At 53.2% G+C, this 25,858-nt stretch overlaps 1 protein-coding gene across 5 annotated transcripts in view; it reads left to right on the forward strand.

Moving 5' to 3' along the window:
* Positions 1-25,858, forward strand: part of LOC119966567 — an 86,596-nt gene that overhangs the window by 50,207 nt on the left and 10,531 nt on the right. For all 5 annotated transcript variants that reach the window (XM_038798475.1, XM_038798477.1, XM_038798478.1 and 2 more), the window contains 2 exons: positions 17,899-18,060; positions 20,910-21,046. In XM_038798475.1, the coding sequence (XP_038654403.1) occupies positions 17,899-18,060; positions 20,910-21,046 (299 nt within the window). The remainder of the gene's footprint in view (positions 1-17,898; positions 18,061-20,909; positions 21,047-25,858) is intronic.

The raw sequence follows: 25,858 nt of genomic DNA on the forward strand, positions 1-25,858 counted from the left end.
TCAGATACGACATGTTGGAGACACTGCCGTCCATGAGGAATCACAAAGGAATTGTCCAGGGGATGATTTTGTTGTCTTCGACAGTACAGAGGAAATATCTCCTTTCCTTTGACAACTTTGTGTTTTGGTTTCATTTTTGGGTTGTCTCACAAAGTCCATCGGTGATATGTCATTTAGACCCACGCACATTAAAGGGACAGTGTTCTGTGATCATTTAATGCTGGAGAAATAGGGCGGGATTCTCTCAGCCCGCGCCGCCGGTTGGGAGAATCCCCGTTCCCGCCGTTTTTTGGCGCGACGCTGGTCCGATGCCCTTTTGCAATTCTCCCAACAAGCCAAAATGGCACGGTCATGATCGGCGTCGTGCAGCCCGGAGAATCGCCGGAGGGGGTCCGTTTAGCGATTTTCCGGGGCCCTGGCGATTTTTGCGGCCCGAATGGGCCGAAGTCCTGACCGCATGACCCCAGGTCACGCGGGGTCGTTCGAACCTGCTTTTAAAAATCGTGAGCCAATCGTGTTCATGGCCACATTTACACCCTCCACGTGGGTGGTCCCTGTATGTGTGCTGGACACTCCATCGCATGGCCCTTTCGAATCACTGGGGGCGGGGTGGTGGCATGGACGTCCGGGGGGGAGGGGGCGTACATTACACCCACCAGTGCTCGAGTTTGTTCACCCGTTGACCACAGAGGCACTCAGTCCCCTACCTGACCACACAGGTATTGGACAAAGCACAGAGGCAGCTTGCATTGGTGTAACAGTGAGTTTAATTCGAAAGGTTATATACATGTGCCCTCGCCCCTATAACTAAGCTGTGCCCTGAACCCGTGCCAACTTACTAGGTGTCTAACTTCCTGGCCTTACGGGCTCTACCACTACGTCTCTGTGCCTCCCCAGATGGTACAGCAGCAGTGGAGGCGGACTGCTGAGACTCCTGCCCTGCGACTTGGCTCCCCGTCGGCGCTCGTTTCCTGGGGCAGCCCAGCTTGGATGGGCCAACTGCTCCTCGAGCGTCCTGGATGGTGCGGTGCCACCCTGTTCTGCCCACTGCCCACCAGATGCACCAGGGACGGAATGGGGGGAGTCTGAGGTGCTGCGGTGTTCTGGGACCTCCCCTGCAGGAGTCACCGGCACGGGCCCCAGTCGCTCCTCCTCCCTTGGGGTGCCCAGTGGCCCCCGGTCGCTCTATGGGATGGGGGTGTGAGCAGAGAGAAGCCCTGAGGCACCACCGACAACTGGCATTGCCAGTCCTGGAGGCCCGCAGTGGTATCAACCAGGGTCTGAATGTTAGCAGCGATGGAGGTTCAGGGAGTGCGCCATTCCTGTCTGGGACTGCGCCACCTCCCTCTGGGCTTGTGCAACGCCATCCAGTATCTGGGCCGATGCTCTCAGCGATGGCCTGCTGAGACTGGGCCATCGCCTGGGCAAGGCCCCCAATGCTCTCAGTGATGGCCTGCTGAGACTGGGCCATCGCCTGGGCAATGCCGCCGATGCTCTCATCGATGGCCTGCTGGGACTGAGCCATCGCCTGGGCAATGCCGCCGATGCTCTCAGCGATGGCCTGCTGAGACTGGGCCATCGCCTGGGCAATGCCGCCGATGCTCTCAGCGATGGCCTGCTGAGACTGGGCCATCGCCTGGGCAATGCCGCCGATCCTCTCAGTGATGGCCTGCTGAGACTGAGCCATCGCCTGGGCAATGTCGCCAATGCTCTTAGCGATGGCCTGCTGAGACTGGGCCATCACCTGGGCAATGCTGCTGATGCTCTCAGCGATGGCCTGCTGAGACTGGGCCATCGCCTGGGCAATGCCGCCGATGCTCTCAGTGATGGCCTGCTGAGACTGAGCCATCGCCTGGGCAATGTCGCCAATGCTCTTAGCGATGGCCTGCTGAGACCGGGCCATCGCCTGGGCAATGCTGCCGATGCTCTCAGCGATGGCCTGCTGAGACTGGGCCATCGCCTGGGCAATGTCGCCGATGCTCTCAGCGATGGCCTGCTGAGACTGAGCCATCACCTGGGCAATGCCGCCTATGCTCTCAGCGATGGCCTGCTGAGACTGAGCCATCGCCTGGGCAATGCCGGCAATGCTCTCAGCGATGGCCTGCTGAGACTGAGCCATCGCCTGGGCAATGCTGCCGATGCTCTCAACAATGGCCTGCTGAGACTGAGCCATCACCTGGGCAATGCCGCCGATGCTCTCAGCGATGGCCTGCTGAGACTGGGCCATCATCTGGGCAATGCCGCCGATGCTCTCAGCGATGGCCTGCTGAGACTGAGCCATCGCCTGGGCAATGCCGGCAATGCTCTCAGCGATGGCCTGCTGAGACCGGGCCATCGCCTGGGCAATGCCGCCGATGCTCTCAGAGATGGCCTGCTGAAACTGAGCCATCACCTGGGCAATGCTGCTGATGCTCTCAGCGATGGCCTGCTGAGACTGGGCCATTGCCTGGGCAATGCCGCCGATGCTCTCAGCGATGGCCTGCTGAGACTGGGCCATAGAACATAGAACGATACAGCGCAGTACAGGCCCTTCGGCCCTCGATGTTGCACCGACATGGGAAGTCCAAAATCTAAAGGCCATCTAACCTACACTATGCCATTATCATCCATATGCTTATCCAATAAACTTTTAAATGCCCTCAATGTTGGCAAGTTCACTACTGTTGCAGGTAGGGCATTCCACGGCCTCACCACTCTTTGCGTAAAAAGCCCACCTCTGACCTCTGCCCTGTATCTATTACCCCTCAATTTAAGTCTATGTCCCCTCGTGCTAGCCACCTCCATCCGCAGGAGAAGGTTCTCACTGTCCACCCTATCTAACCCTCTGATCATTTTGTATGCCTCTATTAAGTCACCTCTTAACCTTCTTCTCTCTAACGAAAACAACCTCAAGTCCATCAGCCTTTCCTCATAAGATTTTCCCTCCATACCAGGCAACATCCTGGTAAATCTCCTCTGCACCCGCTCCAAAGCTTCCACGTCCTTCCTATAATGAGGCGACAAGAACTGTACGCAATACTCCAAATGCGGCCGTACAAGAGTTTTGTACAACTGCAACATGACCTCATGGCTCCGGAACTCAATCCCTCTACCAATAAAGGCCAACACACCATAGGCCTTCTGCACAACCCTATCAACCTGGGTGGCAACTTTCAGGGATCTAGGTACATGGACACCGAGATCCCTCTGCTCATCCACACTACCAAGAATTTTACCATTAGCCAAATATTCCGCATTCCTGTTATTCTTTCCAAAAGTGAATCACCTCACACTTCTCCACATTAAACTCCATGTGCCACCTCTCAGCCCAGCTCTGCAGCTTATCAATGTCCCTCTGTAACCTGCAACATCCTTCCGCACTGTCTACAACTCCACCGACTTTAGTGTCGTCTGCAAATTTACTCACCCATCCTTCAGCGCCCTCCTCTAGGTCATTTATAAAAATGACAAACAGCAACGGCCCCAGAACAGATCCTTGTGGTACGCCACTCGTAACTGAACTCCATTCTGAACATTTCCCATCAACCACCACTCTCTGTCTTCTTTCAACTAGCCAATTTCTGATCCACATCTCTAAATCACCCTCAATCCCCAGCCTCCGTATTTTCTGCAATAGCCAACCGTGGGGAACCTTATCAAACGCTTTACTGAAATCCATATACACCACATCAACTGCTCTACCCTCGTCTACCTGTTCAGTCACCTTCTCAAAGAACTCGATAAGGTTTGTGAGGCATGACCTACCCTTCACAAAACCATGCTGACTATCCCTAATCATATTATTCCTATCTAGATGATTATAAATCGTATCTTTTATAATCCTCTCCAAGACTTTACCCACAACAGACGTTAGGCCCACCGGCCTATAGTTACCGGGGTTATCTCTACTCCCCTTCTTGAACAAAGGGACCACATTTGCTATCCTCCAGTCCTCTGGCACTAATCCTGTAGCCAATGATGACATAAAAATCAAAGCCAAAGGCTCTGCAATCTCTTCCCTGGCTTCCCAGAGAATCCTAGGATAAATCCCATCCGGCCCCGGGGACTTATCTATTTTCACCTTGTCCAGAATTGCCAACACTTCTTCCCTACGCACCTCAATGCCATCTATTCTAATAGCCTGGGTCTCAGCATTCTCCTCCACATTATCTTTTTCCTGAGTGAATACTGACGAAAAGTATTCATTAAGTATCTCGCTTATCTCCTCAGCCTCCACACACAACTTCCCACCACTGTCCTTGACTGGCCCTACTCTTACCCTGGGCAATGCTGCTGATGCTCTCAGTGATGGCCTGCTGAAACTGAGCCATCACCTGGGCAATGCCCCCAATGCTCTCAGCGATGGCCTGCTGAGACTGAGCCATTGCCTGGGCAATGCCACCGATGTTCTCAGCGATGGCCTGCTGAGACTGAGCCATTGCCTGGGCAATGCCGCCGATGCTCTCAGCGATGGCCTGCTGAGACTGGGCCATCGCCTGGGCAGTGCCGCCGATGCTCTCAGCGATGGCCTGCTGAGACTGAGCCATCGCCTGGGCAATGCTGCCGATGCTCTCAGCGATGGCCTGCTGAGACTGGGCCATAGCCTGGGCAATGTCGCTGATGCTCTCAGCGATGGCCTGCTGAGACTGGGCCATAGCCTGGGCAATGTCGCTGATGCTCTCAGCGATGGCCTGCTGAGACTGGGCCATCACCTGGGCAATGCTGCCGATGCTCTCAGTGATGGCCTGCTGAGACCGAGCCATCGCCTGGGCAATGCCGGCGATGCTCTCAGCGATGGCCTGCTGAGACTGAGCCATCACCTGGGCAATGCTGCCGATGCTCTCAGAGATGGCCTGCTGAGACTGGGCCATCGGTTGGGCAATGCTGCTGATGCTCTCAGCGATGGCCTGCTGAGACTGGGCCATTGCCTGGGCAATGCCGGCGATGCTCTCAGCGATGGCCATCGCCTGGGCTATGCCGCTGATGATCTCGGCGATGGCCTGCTGAGACTGAGCCATCGCCTGGGCAATGCCGCTGATGCTCTCAGAGATGGCCTGCTGAGACTGAGCCATTGCCTGGGCAATGCTGCTGATGCTCTCAGCGATGGCCTGCTGAGACTGAGCCATTGCCTGGGCAATGCTGCTGATGCTCTCAGCGATGGCCTGCTGAGACTGGGCCATCGCCTGGGCAATGCCGCTGATGCTCTCAGTGATGGCCTGCTGAGACTGGGCCATCGCCTGGGCAATGTCGCCAATGCTCTCAGCGATGGCCTGCTGAGACGGAGCCATTGCCTGGGCAATGCTGCTGATGCTCTCAGCGATGGCCTGCTGAGACTGGACCATCGCCTGGGGAATGTCGCCAATGCTCTCAGCGATGGCCTGCTGAGACTGAGCCATTGCCTGGGCAATGCCGCCGATGCTCTAAGCGATAATCTGCTGAGACTGAGCCATCACCTGGGCAATGCCCCCAATGCTCTCAGCGATGGCCTGCTGAGACTGAGCCATTGCCTGGGCAATGCTGCCGATGCTCTCAGCGATGGCCTGCTGAGACTGGGCCATCGCCTGGGCTATGCCGCTGATGATCTCGGCGATGGCCTGCTGAGACTGGGCCATAGCCTGGGCAATGCTGCCGATGCTCTCAGCGATGGCCTGCTGAGACTGGGCCATCGCCTGGGCAATGCTGCCGATGCTCTCAGCGATGGCCTGCTGAGACTGAGCCATTGCCTGGGCAATGCTGCTGATGCTCTCAGCGATGGCCTGCTGAGACTGGGCCAGAACCTGGGCAATGCTGCCGATGCTCTCAGCGATGGCCTGCTGAGACTGAGCCATCGCCTGGGCAATGCCGCCGATACTCACAGCGATGGCCTGCTGAGACTGAGCCATTGCCTGGGCAATGCTGCTGATGCTCTCAGCGATGGCCTGCTGAGACTGGGCCATCGCCTGGGCTATGCCGCTGATGATCTTGGCGATGGCCTGCAGAGACTGGGCCATCACCTGGGCAATGCCGCCGATGCTCTCAGCGATGGCCTGCTGAGACTGGGCCATCGCCTGGGCAATGCTGCTGATGCTCTCAGAGATGGCCTGCTGAGACTGAGCCATTGCCTGGGCAATGCTGCTGATGCTCTTAGCGATGGCCTGCTGAGACTGGGCCATCGCCTGGGCAATGCCGCCGATGCTCTCAGCGATGGCCTGCTGAGACTGAGCCATTGCCTGGGCAATGCTGCTGATGCTCTCAGCGATGGCCTGCTGAGACTGGGCCATCGCCTGGGCAATGCCGCCGATGCTCTCAGCGATGGCCTGCTGAGACTGGGCCATTGCCTGGGCAATGCTGCTGATGCTCTCAGCGATGGCCTGCTGAGACTGGGCCATCACCTGGGCAATGCCCCCAATGCTCTCAGCGATGGCCTGCTGAGACTGGGCCATCGCTTGGGCAATGCTGCTGATGCTCTCAGCGATGGCCTGCTGAGACCGGGCCATTGCCTGGGCAATGCTGCTGATGCTCTCAGCGATGGCCTGCTGAGACTCGGCCAGACTGCGGAGCACGGCTGCAATGTCCAGCTGGCTCTGGCACATGGCTGTGAGAGGACAGCCCTGTCCTGGGCCACGGATGACGCATGCACATGAACCCCCACACCTTGCATAACCTGACGCATGGCCGCCACCATTACCCCCATTGCCTCCACTGTGGACGCCACCGTGCGGTGTCGGCCTGTGTGGCACCACTCCCTGCTCTTGGACGCAGATGGACTCCTCCACCTGCACCTGCAGCTGCTGGAAGCCGGCCGTCATCCCGTTGACCAGTCCCTGGGTGTCCAACTGCATTGGGTGTATGGGTGGGTCTGGTAAGCCCAGGTACCCAGGAACCGTCTGGGCGACAGCTGGTTGCTGGGGCTGGGCTGCCCTCCGACTGTCCGGCCCCTCAGCTGCTCCTACCTCCACCTGCTGAACCGGTAAGGCTGTGTGGTGCCCACCTGTCTGTGTCCCAGAAGCCTCATCACTAAAGTGCCCAACCGAGGTGATAGACTCTGCGATGGTGGAGGGTGGGGGTGACAGCAGCGCCGAGACGTCAAGGTCGTTGTCTGAGCCAGATTCCGGGGTGTCCTGCGTCGACCCCTGGCCCGATGGGCCCTGATTCGCCCTCATCTGCGTTTCACTGTCCGGTCTGTCAGTCCTCTGGGTTGCCATCCTCTGTGTGTTTGTCCTGGATTTCGTTCCTCTGTGAGTCAGTGTCCTGGATTTCGTTCCTCTGTGAGTCAGTGCACTCAGTGTCAGTCCTCTGTGTCTCAGTGTCCTGGGTCTCTGTGTTAGTGGACGGGCTTCCATGGCACCTGGCCTCCCGACCGTGGCCTACCCCTGGGGGCCACTGGGCCTGCCACTGGCCATGGGCCTGCGATGCCAGGTGGGCCGGGACCACCGGCGGCAGGTCCTGTTAGACACAAGACAGCACGTATCATTAGACAGGTGGCCGGCAGGGATGGGGGTGCAGTGGGGCATGGAGTGTGGGGGTGCAGTGGGGCGTGGGGAGGGGGATGGGGTGGGGGGGGAAATAAGATGGGGGAGTCTCACTTGCTGGTTCGCCTCCGACCTGACACCCGGTCCTTGGCTCCGCCCTCTGCTCATGCACGGTGAGGGAGTGCAGTACGGGTGGACCCCCTCCAGTTCTCTCCCGCTCCCTGTGGTTGTGGGCAGTCTTCTCCTGGGAGGGGGGGGACAAACATCAGTGTTCGGCGGTCCAACACAGGCAGCGCAGATGTTGGGTATATGGTGGCATGGCTGCACGGAGCACCTGGCCAAAGTGCCTGGCATGGGTGGGTGCAGCCCATGTGCGTCAGGTTGGGTGTTGCGCCATCCCCCTGGGGGGTAGGGGGGGCGCCTTTCACATGTGTGGGTGGTATGCGGGCGTGGTGCCAGGGGCACGTCATTGTGTACACACCCTGCCTGCCCTCATAAGGTTGTGCATCTTCTTCCGGCACTGGTCGGCAGTACGTGGGGTGTGCCCCACGGCACTGACAACATTGCCCACCTCCCTCGACAAATGCTGGATGGTTCTGCGCGGCTGGTGGTGTCCACGTCTGGGGCACAGGACCGCCCTCCTCTCCTCTACCGAGTCCAGCAGCGTGTCCAGGTCGTGGTCCCTGAAACTCGGGGTGGCACAGCGGGCGGCAGCCACCTTGCGGGTCTCGGGACTGAGTGCTGCTCGTTCCAGCGTCATTGACGCATCGCCCCTATCCGACACTGGTCTGGGGCCGCTCCCACCCTGCTTCTCGCGTCGCCCGCCCTAGCCCCTTTTGTGGGCCAGAATCGCTACTGACAGCGGCCCGTACACGCCGTCGTAAAACTCTCCGGGTTTTACGACGGCGTCAACACTCAGCCGCTGGATCGGAGAATCCCGCTACTAGTGTCTTGTCCTGCCATGATTTAATGATTAAAATAGATCAAGGGTAATGCACAAATTGGCTGCTCCATTTCCATTAATGACTTTTAAAATTTTTCCAACTAAGGGGAAATTTAGCGTGGCCAATTCACCTACCGTGCAAACCTTTTGGGTTGTGGGGGTGAGATCCACGTAGGCACGGGGAGAATGTGCAAACTCCACATGGACAGTGACCCGTGGCCGGGATCGAACCCGGGTCTTCGGCACCGTATTGACCACTACGCCACCATGCTGCCTCATTTCCATTAATTACATCAGAGGCTACTCTTTTTTTCTTTATTCATTCATGTAATGTGGCCGTCGCTGGCCGGCCCAGCATTTATTGCCCATTCCTGAGGGCATTTAAGAGTCAACCACAATGCTGTGGGTCTGGAGTCACGTGTAGGCCAGACCGGGTAAGGATGACAGATTTCCTCCCATAAAGGACACTCGTGAACCAGATGGGTTTTAAAAATAATCAACAATGGTTTCATGGTCGTTATTAGACGAGATTTTTAATTCCAGATTTCTTTTTATTTAATTCAAATTCCACCTTCTGTCAGACCAACGTGGTATAACAGTAGATTATTTAAGATCATGCTCCCGGGCTGCACGGTGGCGCAGTGGTTAGCACTGTGGCCTCACGGTGTCGAGGTCTCGGTTTCGATCCCGGCTCTGGGTCACTGTCTGTGTGGAGTTTGCACATTCTCCCCACGTTTGCTTTGTTTTCGCCCCCACAACCCAAAGATGTGCAGGGTAGGTGGATTGGCCATGCTAGAACTGCCTTTTAATTGGAAAAAATCAATTGGGTACTCGAATTTTTTAAAAAAAGATCACGTTCCACTTGTGTTTTGTTTACTAAGTACTTGACTGGCAATTTCATAAATTTACTGATCTCACTTGGTCAGTAATTGTACCAATTGCTCCATTTAATGCACAATTCTGCCGTAGGTATTTGCTTCCAATCTAATTACTCATCAAACCGTGTCTGCCGCTTATTGGCCCAAATAGTCTAAAAGATTTGACTCTGGGTGAATGGTCCCTCATTAGAAAAAAATAACAACATTTGGCACCTCATCTCGTTTTTGCATGATCTGTAAACCGGACGTTACTGTATGGGAAAGGTTGAGCAGGTTGGGCCTATATTCCTTGGGAGTTTAGAAGAATGAGAGGCAATCTTCTTGAAACATATAAGATTCTGAGGGGCTAGATAGGTTGGATGTTGAGAGGATGTTTTCCCTCATGCAGGAACCTAGAACCAGGGGCACAGTTTCAGAGTAAAGGGTCTTTTATTTAAGATGGAGGTGGGGAGAAATTTATTTTCTCAGAGGATCGTCAATCTTTTAAGTTCTCCACCCTAGAGAGCAGTGGAGGCTGGGTAATCAAGTTAGGCAGACTTTTGATCAGTGGGGTTAAGGTTACGGGGGATAGGCAGAGAACTGTGAATTAAGGCCACAATCACCTCAGCCATCATCTTGAACGGCGGAGCAGGCTTCAGGGGCTGAATGGCCGACTTTGGCTCCTGATTTCTTATGTTAATTCAGAACTTGCAAATTCTCTTGCTCCACTTTTAAAAGAGGGGCAGGAGGTCAGCAATGGTACTTCGCTCACTCCCAAAGCGGAGAGTCCAAAAACTCGGAGGCTCAATGGATTGGATTTAATTTCCATGAATCTTCCAGGAGACCTAAACTGGCCCAGCCCACTCGCTGACCAACGGCCGGTGACCTAAACTGGCCCAGTCCACTCGCTGACCAATGGCCGGTGACCTAAACTGGCCCAGTCCACTCGTTGACCAGAGGCCCGAGACCTAAACTGGCCCAGTCCACTCGCTGACCAGAGGCCCGAGACCTAAACTGGCCCAGTCCACTCGCTGACCAGAGGCCCGAGACCTAAACTGGCCCAGTCCACTCGCTGACCAGCGGCCACAGACCTAAACTGGCCCAGTCCACTCGCTGACCAGAGGCCGGAGACCTAAACTGGCCCAGTCCACTCGCTGACCAGTGGCCGGAGACCTAAACTGGCCCAGTCCACTCGCTGACCAGTGGCCGGAGACCTAAACTGGCCCAGTCCACTCGCTGACCGGAGGCAGGAGACCTAAACTGGCCCAGTCCACTCGCTGACCAGTGGCCTGAGACCTAAACTGGCCCAGTCCACTCACTGACCAGAGGCCAGAGACCTAAACTGGCCCAGTCCACTCGCTGACCAGAGGCCAGAGACCTAAACTGCCCCAGTCCACTCGCTGACCAGAGGCCGGAGACCTAAACTGGCCCAGTCCACTCGCTGACCAGAGGCCCGAGACCTAAACTGGCCCAGTCCACTCGATGACCAGAGGCCAGAGACCTAAACTGGCCCAGTCCACTCACTGACCAGCGGCTAGAGACCTAAACTGGCCCAGTCCACTCGCTGACCAACGGCCGGAGACCTAAACTGGCCCAGTCCACTCGCTGACCAGAGGCCCGAGACCTAAACTGGCCCAGTCCACTCGCTGACCAGTGGCCCGAGACCTAAACTGGCCAAGTCCATTCACTGACCAGAGGCAGGAGACCTAAACTGGCCCAGTCCACTCGCTGACTAGAGGCCCGAGACCTAAACTGGCCCAGTCCACTCGCTGACCAGTGGCCCGAGACCTAAACGGCCCAGTCCACTCGCTGACCAGTGGCCTGAGACCTAAACTGGCCCAGTCCACTCACTGACCAGTGGCCGGAGACCTAAACTGGCCCAGTCCACTCGCTGACCAGCGGCCAGAGACCTAAACTGGCCCAGCCCACTCCCTGACCAGAGGTGGGCGACCTAAACTGGCCCAGTCCACTCGCTGACCAGTGGCCGGAGACCTAAACTGGCCCAGTCCACTCGCTGACCAGCGGCCACAGACCTAGACTGGCCCAGTCCACTCGCTGACCAGAGGCCAGAGACCAAAAATAGCCCCGTCCACTCACTGACCAAAGACCAGAGACCTGAACTGGCCAGTCCACTCACTGACCAGAGGCCGGAGACCTAAACTGGCCCAGTCCACTTGCTGACCAGAGGCCGGAGACCTAAACTGGCCCAGTCCACTCGCTGACCTGAGGCCGGAGCCCTAAACTGGCCCAGTCCACTTACTCACCAGAGGCCGGAGACCTAAACTGGCCCAGTCCACTCACTGACCAGTGGCCGGTGACCTAAACTGGCCCAGTCCACTCGCTGACCAGAGGCCCGAGACCTAAACTGGCCCAGTCCACTCGCTGACCAGTGGCCGGAGACCTAAACTGGCCCAGTCCACTCGCTGACCGGAGGCAGGAGACCTAAACTGGCCCAGTCCACTCGCTGACCAGCGGCCAGAGACCTAAACTGGCCCAGTCCACTCGATGACCAGAGGCCAGAGACCCAAACTGGCCCAGTCCACTCGCTGACCAGAGGCCCGAGACCTAAACTGGCCCAGTCCACTCGCTGACCAGTGGCCGGAGACCTAAACTTGCCCAGTCCACTCGCTGACCGGAGGCAGGAGACTTAAACTGGCCCAGTCCACTCGCTGACCAGAGACCCGAGACCTAAACTGGCCCAGCCCACTCGCTGACCAGAGGCCGGAGACCTGAACTGCCCCAGTCCACTCGTTGACCTATGGCCGGAGACCTAAACTGGCACAGTCCACTCGCTGACCTATGGCCAGAGACCTAAACTGGCCCAGTCCACTCGCTAACCAACGGCCGGTGACCTAAACTGGCCCAGTCCACTCGCTGACCAGAGGCCCGAGACCTAAACTGGCCCAGTCCACTCGCTGACCAGAGGCCCGAGACCTAAACTGGCCCAGCCCACTCCCTGACCAGTGGCCGGAGACCTAAACTGGCCCAGTCCACTCGCTGACCAGCGGCCAGAGACCTAAACTGGCCCAGTCCACTCGATGACCAGAGGCCAGAGACCCAAACTGGCCCAGTCCACTCGCTGACCTATGGCCAGAGACCTAAACTGGCCCAGTCCACTCGCTGACTAGAGGCCGGAGACCTAAACTGGCCCAGTCTACTCGCTGACCAGAGACCCGAGACCTAAACTGGCCCAGTCCACTCGCTGACCAGCGGCTAGAGACCTAAACTGGCCCAGTCCACTCGCTGACCAACGGCCGGAGACCTAAACTGGCCCAGTCCACTTGCTGACCAGAGACCGGAGACCTAAACTGGCCCAGTCCACTCGCTGACCAGAGACCGGAGACCTAAACTGGCCCAGTCCACTAGCTGACCAGAGGCCGGAGACCTAAACTGGCCCAGTCCACTCGCTGACCAGAGGCCGGAGACCTAAACTGGCCCAGTCCACTCGCTGACTAGAGACCCGAGACCTAAACTGGCCCAGTCCACTCGCTGACCAGAGGCCGGAGACCTAAACTGGCCCAGTCCACTCGCTGACCAGAGGCCGGAGACCTAAACTGGCCCAGTCCACTCGCTGACCAGAGGCCGGAGACCTAAACTGGCCCAGTCCACTCGCTGACCAGAGGCCGGAGACCTAAACTGGCCCAGTCCACTCGCTGACCAGAGGCCGGAGACCTAAACTGCCCCAGTCCACTTGCTGACCAGAGGCCGGAGACCTAAACTGGCCCAGTCCACTCGCTGACCAACGGCCGGAGAGCAAAATTCTGGGCAGGTGGAAAATTTGTGAAAACAAACAAATCTGGAGGTAATGGAGGCGGGGGGGGGGCTTTAATAGGGATCTGGGGGAAATGGGGGTGGGCGTGGTTTGGGACCAGGGTATCCTGTGAGGTCTGAAGATCGCACCCCGGCTCACAAAAAAACTTTAATTTAAAACATTCACGCTTAACCAGCTGGGACTCCTCCAGCCTACTATCCACTCCCAACAGGTTTACTTTGACAGGAACACCCATACAGGCGTTTGACTAAAGTTGCAGATCCAGGTGACATCATCAGATCTGACCTGCATAGACATCCCCTCCTCCCACACACCTTCCCGCAGGTATCCTGTATGGCAGCTCGAAAAATCAACTTAAGATCAGGATTAGGAGGGAAAACAGCAAGGTCGCGTGGGGGGGGGGGGGGGGGGGGGGGGGAATAATTGACTGGTCTCATTTTAACAGCCCCCTGCCAGTTCAGTTCTCATCAGGCTGGGGATGAGGTGGGGGGGGGGGGGGAAGGGGGGGCTGACGGCCGTGTACCCAAAGACCCGTCCGGTAAAGATGCTTTCTCGGTCACAGCCCACTGGAAGTCCATACCTCCAATGCAAGCAAGATACAAAGATGGCAGATATCGACACAAGCAACCCGGGGGTGGGGGGGGGGAGAAATAAACATCAGTTCATGTTCTGACCTGACAAATTACTTGTCACCTGAGCTGAATTTTTTATGTGTGTGTGTAGGCCGCTTGAGAATAGGATCCATCTCATGGTAATGAAGTGTTTAGCTTCACATTGTGTGTAAAGAATGATCACTTTGCTGAGGGACTGGAGGGATGGTCATGTCAGACTGTGGGTTATCATGCCGATTGATCACAAGGTGGGTGAGGGGGAGGACGCGTCCCCCGGTTGTTCTCAGTTGGAACAGTTTTTGTTAGTGGTTGACTGAGTGGCTCGTTGCCAGGTTACGTAATGCTCCAGTACCCTGGAAACCTAGGATGGCCACGTGTATTTTGCTGGTGCCACTCACTAAAGTCACGTCGATTGTTGGCATCTTAAGACATGCCTGTGTTCCCTTTACCGTTTTAAAAACCCGAATAGGATCGGGAACGAGGGAATTTTGTTTTAAATGGATGGGTGTGTGCCTGTTTCTCTGGCAGGAGCAGCAGGATTTAGAAAGAGCTATCATCAGTCACACTCCAGGACAGAGACGTTAGATCCTGATCACTGGAGCTGAACACCTGTCGGGTGTTGTTGGCATGTCAAAATAACGAGGTCTTCTAGAATCTAGAGGACATCGTCTGACGTGAGCACAGTTTCAAGGAGGCAACAGTCTGGAGTTATTGGTTCAACAGCGTGTTTGAAGGAGACACTGTCAGCTAATTGTGGTAGAGAGAAGAGGGATGTGAAGAATTTATACACTGCCTTTCATTGCCAGTACATTTCGTAATGTAGGCAAATGCTGAGGCTAGTTTACACCCAACAAGCTGCCATCGTCAGCAAAGAGAGAATGGCAGGTAATCTGATTTGCAGCGATGTTGGTTGAGGGGTAAATATTGATCAGGAACCCTTGCCAGCTCTTTGCAGAGCAATTCAGACAGTCTCACTCCACCGTTCGGTCCCCATAGCCCAGCAATTTAATTTTTCTTTATATACACGTCCCAATTTCCTTTTGAAATCATTGTTTGTTTCTGCTTCCACCACTTTTGTGGACCGTGAGCTCCAGGTCATTAACACTCTGCTTAAAAATAATTCTTCCTCGCATTCTCTCTCTCTCTCCTCTCCCCACCACCCTCCTCTTGCCCAAAAATATAAATCTCTGTCCCCGAGTCCTTGTGCTATTAGCTAATGGGAACAGCATTTCTTGGTTTACCTTACCCAAACCTGTCATAATCCTGTACATCTCTATCAAATCTCCCCTCAATCTCCTTTACTTTAAGGTGAACAACTCCAGTTTTTCCAACCTTGCCTTGTAATTATGCTCCCCATTTCCTGGAACCATTCTTGTAAATACCTTCTGCACCCCCTCAAGGACCCTCATGTCTTTCCACAGGTGCAGTGACCAGAACTGGACACAATACTCCAGCCGAGGCCCAACCAGAGCTTTGTAAAGGTTCAGCATAATTTTCCCAGTTCGGTACTTAATACCTCTATTTATGAAGCCCAGTATCCTATCGGCTTTGCAAATCATTCTCTCTCCCTTTCTCTCTTTCTCAATATGTGCTGCCATCTTCAAAGAACAATGCAACGTTCATGCACTTCAAGGTCCCTCTGTTCCTGCACCCTGTATAGGATTGTGCTGTTAAGTCTATACTCTATCCCTTCTTCCAAAATGTACCAGCTCACACTTCTCTGTAATTAAATTCCATCTGCCAATTTGTCTGCCCAATCTGCTACTCCATGTCCTGTTGTAGTTTGTGGATATCATCTTCACTGTTTGCCACACCTCCAAGTTTACCATCACGGCAGATTTTGAAATTCTAAATTGTAGTTTCCAAGACCCAGGCCATTTACATTTGGCAAGAAAAGTACTAGTCTTAGCACTGATCCTTGAGGAACACCATTGTCTACCGTCCTCCCATCTGAGAAAGAACCATTTACCACAGCTCGCTTTTTTCTGATTTAAGCTAATTTTTATCCAATTGGATACTAAGCCCCCTATCCCAAGAGCTTGAAATGTGTTAACCAGCCTTTCGTGTGGTTCTTTGTTGAAAGCTTTCTTGAAATCTATATAGAGAGCATCCACTGTATTCCTTTTCATCAACCTCCTGTTACGTCACCAAAAATTACATGGTCTGCTGGTTCTCCTTAATTAACTCCAATCTCTCTCCCAAGTATCAGCTGGGTTATTACCCTGATTATTGTTTCTAAAATCCTACCCGCTATTGAAGTTAAACTATCTGCCCTATGGTTGCTGCATTGGACGGCACAGTGGTTAGCACTGTTGCTTCACAGCACCAGGGACCTGGGTTCGATTCCCGGCTTGGGTCACTGCGTGTGTGGAGTCTGCACGTTTTCCCAATGTTTGCGTGGGTTTTCTCTGGGTGCTCCGGTTTCCCCCACATGTCCCGAAAGACGTGTTGTTAGGTAATTTGGACATTCTGAATTCTCCCTCTGTGTACCCGAACAGGCGCCGGAATGTGGCGACTAGGGGCTTTTCACGGTAACTTCATTGCAGTGTTAATGTAAGCCTACTTGTGCCACTTAGAAAGATTATATATATTATTCTATAATTTCTTGAATAAAGTTGTTACATACTCTGTGACCTCCCCCATGTCTAGAGAAGGTTGGAAGATTGTGGCTAGCTCTTTGCTTACTCTGTTCCCACTTCCATTCGCACCTGGGATGCAAGCCATTCAGGTGGCTGGTCTTTATCCAAAGCCTAGCCAGACTTTCCAGTACCCCTCCCTCTCAATTTACACTATCCATTACTTCTTCCATCTCCGCTTCTACCCGTATTTTGTCAAATTCCTCCTTCTTAGTAGGTACTCTTACAAAGAACTCATTGAGTATTCGAACCGTGTCTCCTGCCCCTCAACATATTTCTCCCTAACAAGGCTCAGAGTGAGATCCCATGCTGTTTTTTTTTTTAATGAGAGTGCCATGGGAATTATGTTTACCGGAGAGAGCAGTCAGAGCCTTGGTTGAAGGTCTACATCTGCGAAGCAGTGCCTCCGACAGTGCCGCACTCCCTCAATACTGCGCCGGTCATATCTGACTGAGTTTTGTACTCCAAGTCTTTGAAGTGGGACTCAAACCTACAACGTCCTGATTTAGCCACAACAGTGCTAACCACTGTGCCACTGATGCCTAACGGAGGCTCAGGAAGGGAGGGGAGGGTGGATTGCAATGAAGGGGAAAACAAATCGCCATGAAGGGGAGAATCTATAGCAATGAAAGGAGAAGGAATGTGAAGCACAGATGTGCTGGACATGCAGTGGCAGAATGGCGTGCGTATTGAATTGAGATGCAAATGAGAAAAAGGGTGACGGATAAGACGGACACATCGGGCAGGATTCTCTGATCCTGAGGCTAAGTGTTGACGCCATTGTAAACGCTGTCGCGTTTGACGACGGCATCAACAGGCCCCCAGGAGCAGCGATTTTGAGCCCTACAAGAGGCCAGCACGGCACTGGAGTGACCCACGACGCTCCAGCTGGCAATACCAGTGTCAAATGGGCACCACGGGTCTGCGCATGCGCGCAGCGACCGGCGCGAATCCACACATACCGGCGCGAATCCACACATGCGCACTGCCACCGGCATGATTGCGCACATGCACGGTGGCTTCCTTCTCCACATCGGCCCCAACGCAACATGGCGTAGGGCTACAGGGGCTGGCGCAGAGCAAAAGAGCCCCCCAGCCCGAGAGGCCGGCCCGCCGATCGTTGGCCCCGATTGCGGGCCAGCAGAGCAGAGGCCACCCCCGGGGTCGGACCCCCCTCCTCACCCCCTCCCCCCACCAGACCGTCCCCCAGATGGATGCCGCCGAAGTTCTGCCGGGTAAGACCACACGTGGACGCTGCCGGCGGGACTCGGATTTCTTTTGTGGCCACTCGGCTCATCCCGGGCGGAAAACCGCCAGGGGAGTTGCGAAGAGCGCCTGCCGACTGGCACCGCAGGGCGCCGATTCTCCACTCACCGGAGGATCAGCGGACCGGTGTCGGGGAGGCGTCACGCGATTCGCGTCCGGCCTGGCAATTCTCCGACCTGGCATGCGCTGAGAGAATCCTGCCCATGGTTTTGTTGAGTTGGGTGGACGTTAGTCACAGGTTTGCTGTACCTGGAGATCATAGATAATTGCAGGCATGATGCTTTACTGTAAGTGGGGTTGTGATGGTCTCGGGTCTGATTTCTGGTGGTGTGTGATTTTACTTCACTATGTGCTGAGTGTGGTTTTCTTCTTTTCTGCCTTAGTCCTGATTTTCTGGTCGACGCCACTTTAAGTTGTTCCGGCTTCCCCTTTCCCATGGTCGGCTGTCAGTGCTCCAGCTGCGTCTCGTTCTTTAACAATTACAAACTGACGAACGGTCACAATGGCCATGATAAAGAGATCAAACCATTGCTACACTTGCAGAGGTGAGTTTCTGTCCATTCTCGTCTTCTCGTGGGCTAATTGTGTTGTGAATCAACAGGGGCGGCGTGGTGGCGCAGTGGTTAGCACTGATGCCGCACGGCACCAAGGACATGTGTTCGATCCCAGCCCCGGGTCACTGTCCGTGTGGAGTTTGTACTTTCTCCCCGTATCTATGTGGGTCTCACCCCCACAACCCAAAGATGTGCAGGGTAGGTGGATTGGCCACGTTAAATTGCCCCTTAACTGGGAAAAGTTTAAACATTTTTTAAAAAACTGTGGGTCAACATTGATGTTTCAACCACTGCATTGTGGAACCAGGTGAATGGATGTGGCTCCCCATGTAATGGTTCTCCACCCTCAGCCCTGTTATTCTTTAAGAATTTTTTTTTTAGAGTACCCAATTCATTTTTTTCCAATTAAGGGGCAATTTAGCGTGGCCAATCCACCTACCCTGCACATATTTGGGTTGTGAGGGTGAAACCCACGCAAACACGGGGAGAATGTGCAAACTCCACACGGACAGTGACCTAGAGCCGGGATCGAACCTGGGACCTCGGCGCCATGAGGCCGCAGGGCTAACCCACTGCGCCATGGTGCTGCCCGTTTAGCCCTGTTATTATGGGGAGGTTTTGAACAGAGGCAATGGGCTGTCTCTCGCAGAGAAAATAGGTCATTCAGTCCTGCTTCCCTTTCCCATCCTGGTTGATGTTGGAACACATCAACACCCCCCCCCCCCCCCCCCCCCCCGGCTTCTCAACTTTACCCCTCCCCTGAGGTGCAGTGAACCTCCGGTTAAACCACCATCAGTCAGCTCTCAAAGGGGAGAGCAGCCTATGGTCCTCTGGGACTGTGGTCGTCATTTAGATTTTAGTCACTGGTTCAAACTCTTACATAACATCCAGGTGAAAGCACCCACATCCCAAGGGGTGGAAGGCGGAGGCCCATGAAGCCACCCTGGTGCAGTTAGGGATGTTGCCCGTCAGCTTTTGCCCACACCCTGAAACAGATGACACGAAGAATTGGTTGGGCCAAGCCCTGTTTGTGTGCTGTCTATTCAATGTAACAGCTCCCTCTCTGCTCCCCGTTCAGGGTCTTGCACGGAGTGGGATTTGCCAGTCTTGATGCGGTTCCTCATGGGTTTGTTTCCACAGCAAAGAACTGGCAGTAACTGGAATGAAATTGGCTGCTAAATGGGAAAAAAACACAAGGATACTTACAAAATACTACCCTAGTTGAGTAGGGAACAGTCTCCTGAAAGTTAAGGAAAGGCCCGTGGTTATCATAGAGAATAGTGATATTAATAGTGACCTTCGCTGGGGCAATAATTGTAATATATCTTGTACAGTGGGAAAGTGCTGGATTGAATTGGGTGCCCACTTTATACTCCTACCTGATTTTATTTTACATTCAATGCACCGTGTCAGATATTTGGGTGCTTTTATCATGCTTGTAATGCTGGTGGGGTGTCAATGAATTCCCAGACCTTAGTGACATTAGTGTCAACCAAAGCATCATTGTGTCTTTAATGGAATAAAATAAACTGAGGCTCTTCACATGAGCATTCTAAAACAAAATGTAACACTGTGCCACACGAGGAGATACAAGGCCAGATGACCAAAACAACCCGGTCCAGGAGGTAGCTTTGAAGGTAGCTTAAAGGAGGAAAGCGAGATAGAGGGAGAGTGGGATAGAGAGGTGGAGAAGTGTAGAAAGGCAGAGTGGTGCAGGGAGGGGAATTCCAGAGCTTGTGGCCCCGGCAACTGAAGGTGCTGCCACCAAATGGGAAATTGCAAGAGGTCAGAGTTGAGGGAACGCAGACTCTGGGAGGGTTGTGGAGCTGGAGGAAATGACGGAGAAAGGGAGGGGCGAGGCCACCGAGGGATTTGTCAACGGGGACGAGAATTTTAAAATTGAAGCGTTGCTTAAGTGGGAGTCAGCGTGGACTGATGAGCAAATGTGCCAGGGGTGTACAGGGGAATCTTGGTGGGGATTAGGACATGGGGAAGTAGTGATGCGATGGTATGGAAATAAAGGAATAAATGTTTGCCGATGATTGGTGAGGGTTTCCAAACCAAGCACTCAGAGAATAAGTAAAGCTTTCAGTGTTGTTGATATAGACTAATGCATAGACAGATGTATGGCAGAGTGAGGCCATTCTGCCCATCATGTGTGTACCAGCAATAAAGTAAGATCCAGCTGGTGATCCCCCAACACAGTGATGGGACTGTGCATTTACGCTCTCAACTTTCCCCTCTGGGATCTGGATGGGAATGTAGTTCAGTGACCTTGCTCTCTGCTATGTGGTGAAATTACTTTCAACTCTGGTGCAAACCTGCAGTAGGAAATTTGCCGCCATGTCTTACACTGACCATCTCACTCAGATACAGGTCAAATGTGGCAGGTGCTAGAATGTGATGCTGCTGCTGTTTTGTGACTGGGCCTGGGGTGCAGAGTCGAAGGAGCATTGGGCTTTGTGTCAAACGTGAGGGGCTGAATTCTCCGCTGTCGGGATGCTCCGTTCTGCCAGCAGCCCGGAGGTTTCCCAACAGCATGGCGCTGCCCCAGAATGGGAAACCCCATTGACCAGCCGGAGAAATGGCGGGACGGAGTAACCTGCCCGAAGTGTTTGAATAAAGGATTTCAAACTCAAATGGGAAACCTAGAGAATACAATAATTGAGAATTACTTGCTTACTGGGCATCTTACAGGGGCTGTTAACTCAGTCAGTCCAATGCATTCCAGATGATGGGCTGAATGGCCTTCTCTTGTCATCGCATTTTTATGTTTAAGAAAGATTCTGCAGAGTGGAATGGCCTGTGTGTGATAACCTTTCCTTCTGATCCTTCCACAGGCAGAAACTTCCCATTAACATAAATGATTATGTGATTGTAAATGGCAACAAGTCAGGCACTGCTCGCTATATTGGCCATTTGGATGGTTGCGGAATGGCCAATGCAGTCTTTGTCGGAGTTGAGCTTGATGAGCCAAGTAAGTACAGTAACTTCACCAAATTTATGAATGTAATCTTGATTCTATTCTTCAAATAACGTCTGTTGGGCCAAGTCCCAATTCACATAATTAATTATATATATTCTATATTGTTTATATTTTTTTTTTATAAATTTAGATTACCCAATTATTTTTTCCAATTAAGGGGCAATTTAGCGTGGCCAATCCACCTACTCTGCACATTTTTGGGTTGTGGGGGTGAAACCCACGCAGACACGGGGAGAATGTGCAAACTCCACACGGACAGTGACCCAGAGCCGGGATCGAACCTGGGACCTCAGCGCCGTGAGGAGGTTGTGCTAACCACTAGGCCACTGTGCTGCCCCCTATATTGTTTATATCTAAGTTCTTTTCTATTTCTCTGATCAGGTCTTTTTGCACCTCACAGCAACAGAGAGGTTACTGTTTTTCTTCTTTTTAATAAACATTTTATTGAGGTATTTTTGGCAGAGTAACAACAACAAGATAGACAATATACATGAAACGATAAACATAGTGCAAAACAGTTTACCTTTCGTACAGGTCCCACACTTATTACCCCCCTACTCTAACCTAACCTACTCCCCCCCCCCCCCCCCCCCCCCCCCCCCCCCCCCCCCCCCGTCTGCTGACGATTAATTTTCCGCAAGGAAGTCGACGAACGGTTGCCACATCCGGGTGAACCCTAACAGTGACCCTCTCAAGGCGAACTTAATTTTCTCCGTACAGACAAAGCTAGCCATGTCCGATAGCCAGGGCTCCGACTTTGGGGGCTTTGAGTCCCTCCAAGCTAATAGTATCTGTCTCTGGGCTACCAGGTGTTGCACGTTTTGCTATGGGTGTAAAACGCGTTTATTGGAGTGTAGTAACACGCCTCCGTTTAAAGGCCGTGTGCTTAACACTACTAGGCTCTGTGTATGTATTTTCAGCTCAGGAGTCGCCAGATGCCGTATAGACACCTCACAAATATTCCAAGGTCAGGTTCAAAGTAATAAAACGATACACCGATTAGTAAGTTCCAAACGATCAATATTTATTATACAATTATAATAAATACGCATGCACACGCTAAGGGACTAAGCTATGACTAAACTAAGCAATCAGAATACTTAACTAAACAGGAACAGGCAAGGTCTGGGAGCGAGGCCTTCGTTCCGGTCTTGGTCTGCAATCTTCAGAGAGCGTGCTGGTCACTGGGGGTCTAGTGGGCCTGGTTCGCGTAGCGAGCGTCGTATTGGCACTTACGGTTCGGCGGCTGGTGCTCAACGGCTGGAGTCAGGATACAATTTCGAAGTTCTTGGTCAAAGCCGGAGCACGAAACAACAGACAGGACCATGGGTGGGGGTCTATCTTTTATAGGGGTCCCCAATGTCCTTGCCTTTTCTGGGCGGGCTTTACCTTCAGGTATCGATTGGATCACTCCCAATCGATATCTTTTGAATTCCTCCAATGTGAGGGTCTCTCTTGATGGCGGGGGCGGTTTCTATAGTGGATACTTCTGGTGCCGCTCTGTCTGGACATCCACTCAAAGTATCTTATTCAAACCCAAATGTTGCCATTGTGTGTGCCTAGATCTGGACTGCCTCATTAGTATGTAAAGCGTTCTGCCATTATCACCTTTGGTTTGAGATCTTCCACCTGGCCAGAAACTAGTTTTGCTGCTTGCAAAATGCTAATGAGTGTTTGCAGGCTGCTGCCTTGGCTAAACTGCTTTTTCCCTGCAGTCTTAGCGATTCTCCATTTTGTTTAGTTCAGTGTCCATTTTAGGTGGCTACAGTGGCTACACAGGGAAGCAAAAGCCAGAACGTCTGCCTCTTTTTCCTCCTGGACACGCCTGGCGCATGTTGCGGACGTGTTGACTCTGCTCAATGCGTCTGCCCATAACCATCCTCTATCTCACCTCCCAGCCCCTCCTCCCACTTGCGCTTCAGCTACTTGGTCTGTGTCTCCTCCGACCCCATAAGCTTCTTATAAATGTCCGAGACGCTCCCCTCCCCTGCCCATCCTCTGGAAATGATCCTGTCCTGAATCCCCCTCAGCGGTTGGAGCGGGAAGTTTGCCACCTGTTTACGAAGGAAGTCCCGCACCTGCAGATACCTGAATTTGTTTCCCCTCGCCAGCCCAAACTTTTCCTCCAACGCCCTCATACTGGGAAAGCTCCCCTCTATGAACATATCCCCCATCCTCTCAATCCCCGCTCTCCGCCATAACCGGAACCCCCCCCGTCCATACTCCCCGGGGCAAACCGGTGATTATCACAAATTGGGGCTCAGACTGATGCTCCCACATGCCGCCTCCACTGGTCCCAAACTCTCAGGGCCGCTACCACAGGGCTAGTGGAGTACCACGCTGGCGGGAGCGGCAGAGGCGCAGTTAGCAAAGCCTCCAGACTGGTGCCCTTACATGAAGCCGCCTCCATACGCACTCACACCGACCCCTCCCCCACCACCCACTTCCTGATCATGGCTATATTCGCCGCCCAGTAATAGTTGGTAAAATGTGGCAGCGCCAGCCCGCCCTCTCCCCAGCTCCGCTCAAGCATTACCTTCCTTACCCGTGGGGTCTTGCCCGCCCAGACGAAGCCCGTTGTTGACCCGCTTAAAGAAGGACCGCGGAATAAAAATGGGGAGACATTGAAATACAAGTAGGAACCTCGGGAGGACCGTCATTTTCACCGTTTGTACCCTCCCGGCCAGAGACAACGGGAGCGTAGCCCATCTCCTGAAATTGTCCGTCATTTGGTCCACCAGCCGGGCCAGATTCAATTTATGCAGCCGGTCCCATTCCCGCACCACTTGGATGCCCTGGAACCTAAAACTACCCCCTACTGACCTAAATGGCAGCTCCCCCAGTCGCCCCTCCTGTCCCCTCGCCTGAACCACAAACATCTCGCTCTTGTCCATGTTTAACTTGTACCCCGAAAACCTCCATTCCCTCCATTCGGTCCGAAACGTACAGAAGCAGATCATCCGCATAGAGCGAAACCCTGTGCTCCACCCCTCCCCCGGACCCCTTGAAACTCTCAGAGCAATTGCCAACGGCTCTATCGCCAGCGCAAACAACAGTGGAGAGAGAGGGCATCCCTGCCTCGTCCCCCGGTGCAGTCTGAAATAGTCCAAAGTTGTCCTGTTCGTCTGTACACTTGCCACAGGAGCCGGATGCAGTAACCTGACCTAGTCAATAAAGCCCCGCCCAAATCCGAACCGTCCCAGTACCTCACACAGATAATCCCATTCTACCTGATCAAATGCCTTTTCTGCAACCATTGCGACCACTACCTCACCTCCCTACCTTCCGGGGGCATCATGATCACATTTAACAGCCTTCTTACATTGGCCACCAACTGCCTACCCTTAACAAACCCTGAACGTCTGGAACACAGTCCTCAATCCTGGAGGACAAGATTTTGGCCAGCAACTTGGCATCCACATTAAGCAGGGAGATCGGCCTCTAGGACCCACACAGCTCCGGGTTCTTGTCCCGCTTAAGAATCAGCGAAATCATTGCCTGTGACATCGTCGGGGGCAGCACCTCTCTTTCCCTTGCCTCGTTGAACATCCTCAACAACACCGGCCCCAGTATCCCCGAGAACATTTTATAAAACTCCACTGGGTATCCGTCCAGACCCGGGGCCTTACCCACCTGCATGGCCTTCAAGCCCTCCACTATCTCCTCCAGCCCAACTGGGGCCCCCAGGAGAGGTTACTGTTAACACCACATGTGAACTGATTATATATTTATATATAAAATAACATAATAGAGAGAACAATAATTGAGAACTGCTTGCTTACTCGTGGGTCCTTTACAGAGCCTGTTGGCTCAGTCAATCCAGTGCATTCCAGGTGATGGGCTGAATGGCCTTCTCTTGCCGTAGCATTTTTCTGTTTAAGAAACATTCTGCAGAGTGGGATCACCTGTGTGCGATAACCTTTCCTTCCGATCCTTCTACAGACAGAAACCTCTGGACGCACCCAATCCATCTCTATGAGGTAGTGCCGAGCCTTTATTCTGTACCTCCCCAGTGTGTCACACCTGAGATTGAAAACTTGCCTCGTGGTCAGACTGTCCCGGTCTCTCAGCTCTCAAGCTGTCAATTTCAATCATGCCATTGCAGATAGATACCAACTGGAGACGAGGCAAACACAATTAGAGGAGAAGTTTCTTACTTCTCACTAATGCTGAATGCAGAAGAACCCTTTATGCACATGGGACCATACAAATCCCACACAATGCATGAGAATCATGAAACCAGGACTCATAGGAGCATAGGAATTAGGAACAGAAGTAGGAAATTCAACCTTTTGAGCCATTCAATCAGATCATAGCTGATCTCTTCCTGGTCTCAAAACCACCTTCCAAACTGTTTCCCATATCCCTTTAACCTGTTTTTTAATCAGAAATACATCTAACTCATAGAGTCATAGATGTTTGCAGCATGGAAACAGGCCCTTCGGCCCAGCTTGTCCATGCCGCCCAGTTTCTATCACTAAGCTAGTCCCACCTGCCCGCATTTGGCCCATATCCCTCTTTACCCACCCTGTCCATTTAACTATCTAACTACTTTATAGAGTCATAGAATCTATCCTATTCTTGAAATCCTTGAAATCCATTAATGGTTGTGATTTCACTGCACTATGGGGCAGCTAGTTCCACAAATCCACCAACTTCTGTGAGAAGTAGTTCCTCCCCATCTCTGTTCTAAATCTACTTCTCGACCTATATCTGTGACCTCTCGTTCTAGATTGCCCCACAAAAGGGAACATTTGGTCTACGTTTACTTTATCAATCCCTTTTAGTATTTTATGTACCTCG

This window comes from Scyliorhinus canicula, chromosome 5, assembly GCF_902713615.1.
Source record: "Scyliorhinus canicula chromosome 5, sScyCan1.1, whole genome shotgun sequence".
NCBI lineage: Eukaryota > Metazoa > Chordata > Chondrichthyes > Carcharhiniformes > Scyliorhinidae > Scyliorhinus > Scyliorhinus canicula.